The sequence below is a fragment of the Alexandromys fortis genome, unplaced genomic scaffold, assembly GCF_014885135.2.
Source record: "Alexandromys fortis isolate MF-2015 unplaced genomic scaffold, M_Fortis_MF-2015_v1.1 scaffold_0, whole genome shotgun sequence".
Taxonomy (NCBI): Eukaryota; Metazoa; Chordata; class Mammalia; order Rodentia; family Cricetidae; genus Alexandromys; species Alexandromys fortis.
In genome coordinates this window covers 36,012,674-36,020,181 of record NW_026067949.1, presented here as the reverse complement: position 1 = coordinate 36,020,181, position 7,508 = coordinate 36,012,674, and the positions used below count along the sequence as shown (strand labels likewise).

The following is a 7,508-nucleotide window of genomic DNA, read 5'->3' as shown; positions in this document are numbered from 1 at the left end:
TTTCCTCAAAACATTCTCTACTTCCCCTTCAATACTGGCAGCAAACCAGTCACTGTATTCACAGCTGACCATCACCCAAAATGCAAGTATAAGCCTTGGTCGACCAAATTAAGTATTGGGAAGTTACCTAATTCAGTATTTCTCACTGACCTCATAACTTTACACCAATTGCAGAGCATGTGTGGTGCTTTTCTACCTATGAGACTGAGAAAAAGAAATCCTGTACTGCAATGAAGGAGAAAAGCAACTCACGTCATATGAAGAAAAGTAGACTTGGGGCTCCAAGACAGGAACCTAATAGGTCCTCTGGTATGCTGCATTCCAATTCGGTTCCCAAGGTTTGGGAATATTGCTACCCTAATAAATTACCTTTTTGTTTGAGCTAAGTGGATTTCTATTTCACACACTTTAAGAGTTTATATTCTAAAGTGTAGTGTACTTTATCTCTGTAGAGCTAAAAGCACATGAGTGTGAGGTTCATAATAACAGATTTTATAAATGAAGTGCTAAGATGCTACACTAAGCGTTCATGAGTGTTTATATAATAATGCATTATATATGCGTGTGCACATCGTTGTAAAATCTTACCTCAAATTTAGCTATGGTATGTCAGTTATGCTTTAATTTGGCTACAAACGAATGAAGATAACAATTGTTAAATTTAGAAATATATACAGTGACATGAAAATCAATAAAATGACGTGTTAAATGAATACAATGTCGCCATAAGCTAAGCTGTCTTATATATATATATATATATGTATATATATATTGATATTGATATTGATATTTTTGGGGGAGAGTGGAAACTCTTCTCATCAGTTCATTAGAAGGATTTTTTTTACACTAAATATATGTTGTGGGGATTCAGAGATGACTTGAACGGTAAAATGTCTGTTGTATAAACACATGAACGTTCGTATCTTCAACACACATGTAAAAGTTAGGCATGGTAATATGTCTCCATTACCCAGCCCTAGAGATGGGACATGCAAATAGATCTGGAGAGCACAAAGGTGAGTCTGTCCAGCCCAAATGACAGGCTTCAGGTTTCCTTGAGATCTCCAAGATAGTTGAGGAGTTACAGAGGTGAATATACAAAGTAGACCACCGGACTCCACATGTGCACACATCGGTGAGGGTATACACATACACATTCACACACATGCAGATACCATACACACACATGTGCACATGACTGAACATATTGACAGGTAGCAGAAGTGCTAGGATAATGTTTTCTTTAGATAGGAGAATTGAAAATGCTTGGGCTGGAAATGTCTATCAGTGGTTAGGGCACTGCTCTGGCATGGGTGGGGTCCTGAGCTTGATTCCCCAACTTGAAAAAAAAATACATTGGTGTTTTAATTATTATTCAAAGTATCTTTTTTTTTATTTTTAGCTACTTACAACTTTATCCTGATTAAGCACAATATTTACAAATAAGCTGCACCATGAAAAAACTCAAGGTTTGGACTCTAGCCAAGTATGCTTCCTGTAAACATCCAACAATGAAGTCTCTCAGTAAGTAAAAAGTCCATCTACCTTAATTCTTAAGCAGAATCCATACATTAGATCAAACACATCTTTTCAGTAACACAGGTGTTGTAAAGCTATGACAGAAATATTAATATCAACAAAATATCAGATATCATATCCCATAAGTACTCAGCGTAACTACAATACAAACTTCAAGTGCATTAATAAGTCTTTATTCATAAACAACTATGCTGTTTGGATTAATTTCCAGTATTAAATCCAAAAGCAAATATATAATGTCAAATTGAGTTGAAGAAATAATAACTATGGGCTGACCTTTACATGAATATTTGGAATTATGGCCCATGCTTGTGGGTACAAAGAACATATTTGAAAATAGAATATTTCCTGGTTATTGTCACATCCTTCATAATTTCAAGTGTAAAATGGGTTTTCTTATGATTTATGACAAGATATTTTCAAATTCTTTATACAAAAGTAAAGAGTAATAGAAAGAAAGAAAAAAGGAATTGCTTGGCCAACTATATAGAATAATTATTAAGCCATAATAAATAAGACAGTATAGGACTCTAATAAGCAGCGATCATAAATGTGCAGAAATTGATACTCAAAACAGAAAATCCAAAAGCATATTCCTACATGTGGACATATGACAAAAGTAATATTTCTCACAGGGAAAGAAAAATTCTTTAAAATGTAATTTTAATGAGAAAACTTTTTCATACTATACACAAGTAGTCCCTGCTGCAAAACGAAAGACAAATATCAGCACCCAGGTAAAAGCATAGCCACACATTCATGTGCACGGACATGGAACTGGAAGGGGCACTAAGTGGAGGGAAGAAGGGGTCTAAAGGAGCAGGAGGGAGACGGTATTGGTGAGAAAGACAAATATTCTGTCTTGTCTCATGTAGAAAATGAACAAAAGGGACATCATGGAATCCATTATTTTGTATATAACTAAATACCATGAAAATAAACGAAGTGAAAGATGTTATAAAAGGTTTGCAACATTGTATATTTTGAAATATTTGTATGTTTGAAAGTATTTGTAACACACATAGTCAACTAAATACTACAATGTTATTTTTAATTTTTCACAGGTTAATAAAAATGGTTAAGAAGTGTTTTAAGTGGTCAAATGTTACAAGAAGAATTTTCACAGAATAAAACAATTATACCAGTAGTAAAAATTGAGTTGAGAACCTAGGAGTGAAAGCATTTTCACAGAGAAGCCAATTTTATGCACATTTAATAGCAAAATTATAATGAATAATCCTCCAATAGGAGGAAATAGACAAAATTCCAGGGTTTAAAAGAGAATCAGAATTTATTTCTTTTGGGGTTCTTTTTCAAAAAAAAAGGATAAACTAAAAAATATCAATAACAAATTAGATGAAATACTCAATATGTATGTATAGTGAAAACAAAAATCACAATAAATGAGAAGCTCCCAAAATCCGAAAATTACCATAAACAGAAAAGATAAACATGTTTTAAAGTTGCCCTTTGACCAAAACATCGAAACCACTTTCTCTAAATATTTCTCCCTGTAAATTTCTTAATATCTTTTATATAACAATTTGATAATTTTGACCAATAGATGGGAATATAATTTAATATTTCAACACAATTGAAATAGTCTTTCCTTATTGGTAAATCAAAGCAGTGTCAGCTCTGTGATTTGTCAATAGCAATATCATGTGATTTTTACAAACATTTTATATCTAATTTGGGGAAACTATAAAATATTTCATACATGTTCTGTTAAATTTGACAACACTGAAATTTCCTTTGCAGGGAAAATAGTCACAAATGATGAACTTATTCCTTAGATTCTTATTGATACAATTCTGATTGTGAACTGTGCCTTATGTTATACTGATCAATTAGTGTTTGAGATTATATTATATATACATATATACATACATATACACATATCTATATTCTGTATAAGCAGGGAGTGAGAGGACATTGGATATGCTGAAGTGTATCCCTTATTTCAAAACACATGAAACAGGAGACTCAAACATACTTTTATGATTATTTCAATAGTATTTAAGGATTGGTAATAGGCAACACATAGAAGTTCTGATCCTCTTGAGTAAGATACTTTTAAAATTTATGCTTGTGTCTGTGAGTCATTGACTATGTAACTGACCAGAGAGAGCAGTGTTCTTATTAATAGCATTAAGAAATCCTATCCAAGTCTGGGGGGTGTAGACTTGAAATCCCACCACTAGCTGAGAAGTTATTGGCACTTGAAAGCTTCTGGGAGAGGGAGAGCCAGTTTTCCTTAAGAGAGTCACCACTAGTAAGTCCACCAAACCCATTAGAAGGCCATATACCCAAGACTGTGTGCACAGCACAAATTGGACTTGGGGAGAGAGCAATATTGGATGCATAGAAAATGAGAGTTGGTCTGGAAGGTGTTGGGTAAATGAGGGACTATAAACAAAACACATTGTACAAAATTCTCAGAGTACTTATAAAATTTAAAAGTAAATAATTAAAAGAACTGAAACCTCTGGTTACAGCTAGGAAGCTTAATTGGAAATTTTTCAGTGTACACGTTGCTCCATTCAAATATTATCATCATGATTTTTCCATCACGTATGCAGATATTTGCTGCCAGGTACCATAGGATAATGTGGGTGGTGGGTCAGGCTCAGGTCCATAGGTTCTGTGTCCGGGTGCTGGAAGGCTCTGCACAGTGCACTGCAGGAGGGCTTCTGGGAGGCATCCCTGAACCAAAATAAGTCAAGTGAACATTTTAAAATACAGAAGGCATATGCAGAATTTTCTGTAAGTTAAATGAAACAGTAATAGAATGGAAATGACAGCTTCAGCATGTATAAATCTGAATTCAGGTCCTAAAATATGAAGCAGTAAGTTAGAAACAATAATAAAGACCACAATGAGCATTTCATAAGTCAGAAATCCTAAAATGTGTCCAATTAAACAATTAAACCACCACACAAACTAAAATTATGATCAGTAGGATGTTGTTGCTGGCATAATTGAAACTCACAGGTGTTTTTTCACATTTTATTCTTGGGGCGTCCACCACCCAGCTCCCAAATAAATACGCAGAAACTTATTCTTACTTATGAATGCCTGGCCATAGCTTGTCTTTTCTCTAGCCAGCTTTTCTTAAGTTAAATTATTTTATCTACTTTTTGCCTCTGGGCTATTACTTTTTTCTACTCTATATACCGCTCTTGACTTCTTCCTCCCTGGCTTGCTGTGTAGCTGGGTGACAGGCCCATGACGATGGCCTCTACTCTTCTTTTTCTCAGTCCTGATCTTTTCTTCCTAGATTGCTTCTCCTATTTATGCTCTCTGACTACCAGCCCCTCCTATCTTTTCTCCAACCTAACTACTGGCCCTTCAGCTCTTTATTAAACCAATCAAGTATTTTAGGCTTGCAAAGTTGCCTTCTGGGCAGTGGTGGTGCACGGCCTTTAATCCTGGACAGAGACTGGTGGATCTCTGTTCAAGGCCAGCCTGGTCTACTGAGTGAATTCCAGGACAGGCTCAAAGGCTACAGAGAAACCCTGTAGAAAATTAAAAAGGAAAAGAAAAAAAATACGCAAAGTAACACAGTAAATTTGTTCAGAGTTAAACAAATGCAACGTAAAAGACTGTAACACATCTTTACATCATTAAACAAATGTTCCACAGAATAAACAAACATAACACATCTTCAACTAATAATCCACAAAACAAACTAATTAGAATTAGAAAGAGATTAAGAATAGAAATGAGAAAAACAGAAAGAAGATTAGAAGAAATGAGAGTCTAGCATGGTACTGTGTTCCTACAGTTACAGGTATTCTGACATGAGAGATTACTGGAACATTATCTCCATAGAGTTCAGGACCAAACTACAGATATAGTAAGATCTCACCCCAATTTTAAAAAGAAACCATAATAGCAGCATTTGAATGTGTGAGAAAGAGAAACACAGAAACTCATACTTTTGAAAATAGTTTCAACCTTACACAGCAAAAAGTTAAGAAACAAATATTCTTGCAAACACATACAAAGGAAACATAGAAGAAGATGGGTACCACTGATCTCCCAGTCCCAAACTAGAAATTATCCACGTGATGTGTAGTTCATTGTACAAAGTATAACATTTTTTTTTTTTGATTGGCAAAAGAGATTCTCTACAACAACCAAGTTTAAGTGTAGACACTTGTATCGTTTGCTTTCACAAACACAGAATCTAGGAAAAAAAGAAAGGAAGGAAGAAAGAAAAGAATGAAGGAAGAAAGGAAGGAAGGAAGAGAAGAAAGAAAGGAACTTAAAAATTATTCAAAACTAAGTACAAAATACTTTTAAAGAATGAGAAAGCAGTAAAAGGGATTAAAGTTGCAAGGAAGGGATGAAAGCAAGAAGGACACACTGGACTTACCAATCATTGGAAAGTCTCTAATCCTTAACTTTTAAAAATGTGGGCTTGCTTTTATAATGATTATGTAAATTATATATTTTACAGCTTTTTGTGAAGTGTGATAGATTTTATGATAAATATATAAAGATAACATGTAAGGGTCAATAGTTAGAAAAAGTCTTTCAGCGGGAAACACATGCACTAAGAGTTCAATGAGTAAGAGAATAACGATGTTTTCCAATCTTTATTTATAGCCATCTAAAGAAATAATTTAAATGACCTAAAGGAGTTATGGAACAGAAAACAGGCTGGATGGAGGGCCATGAGGAATGTATTAAGTGGAAGGGCTGAATGTTACCCTTACATCTTTAATTTTATCATTTTTGTTACTTTTGTTTTTTTTTCCTCCCTCATGGTCTCAATCAATTATACATAGACTAGTTTTGAACTTGTGAAAGAAACTTATATTCCTGCCTCAGCCTCCCAAGTTCTATCTGTAGTTTACATAACTGAATTTTGTTTCCTGAAAAAAAAATATTACTTAATATTATTCACAAAATACAAGTGCAATCTTTGATAAAATATTTATATCCTGTACTGGCTGATTTTATGTGTCAAGTTGACACAAACTAGAGTCAACAGAGAAGAAAGAACCTCAGTTGAGGGAATGCCTCCATGAGACCCTGCTGTAAGGCATTTTCTCAATTAGTGATCAACAGGGGTGAGCCCAGCTGACAGTGGGTGGTGCAATCCTTTGGCTGGTGGTACTGGATTCTATAAGGAAGCAGACTGAGCAATCCTGGGGAAGCAAGCCAATAAGTAGTAAGTACCCCATCATGACCTCTGACCTGTATCAACTCTTGTCTCCAGGATCTTGCCCTGTTTGAGTTTTCTCCTGACTTGTTTCAGTGATTATGGTGGTTTGAAAGAAAACAGCCTTGTTGGAGGAGGTGTGTCACTGTGGGGGCAGACTTTGAGGTTTCTTTGCTCAACCTTCATTCAGTGTGATAAACAACTTCCTATTGTCATTGAGTCAAGATGTAGGACTCTCAGTTCCAGCCCCACATCAGCCTGCATGCCACCATGCTCCTCATCCTGATGGGAATGGACTGTCTCTCTGAAACTGTAAACAAATCACCCTCAATTAAATGTTTTTCTTTATGAAACTTGGCATGGTCATGGTGTCTTTTCAGAGCAATAAAAATCTATGACAGAATTTGGTGCCAGAGACTTGGATATTGCTGTGATAGGCCTGACCATGTTTTTATTTGGGGGAATTTGAACTTTGGTACTTTCTGAAAACAGTGGAATGCTTTAAGCACTACTTCATGGGCCATGCTCGTGGGAGCATGGAAGACAGTGGTGCTAAGAGTTATTTCAACTGGCTGGAGCTCACTCAAGAAGAAGAATTTTAGAATGTTACCTAGGGATTGTTCTTGCAATAGTTTGGAGAAGGACATGGCTGCATTTTGTCCTTGTTCAAAGAGTCTGCCCAAGGCTGAAGTGAAGAGTCCCCGATTAATTCCACTGGCAGAAGAAATCTCTAAACAGCCTAGTCTAGACTTTGTTATGTGGATATTAGTGGTCACTCTAATGAAGATTTATAATG

The 7,508-nt window shown here is 35.3% G+C and overlaps 1 protein-coding gene across 1 annotated transcript in view; it reads right to left on the bottom strand.

The window, feature by feature from the left end:
* Window positions 1-1,408: 1,408 nt before the first annotated feature.
* Adgrl3 (adhesion G protein-coupled receptor L3) overlaps window positions 1,409-7,508 on the bottom strand; it is a 734,036-nt gene continuing 727,936 nt past the window's right edge. Inside the window, exon 25 of the mRNA XM_050149593.1 lies at window positions 1,409-4,245. Within this exon, the coding sequence (XP_050005550.1) occupies window positions 4,169-4,245 (77 nt within the window). The 3' untranslated portion in view covers window positions 1,409-4,168. The remainder of the gene's footprint in view (window positions 4,246-7,508) is intronic.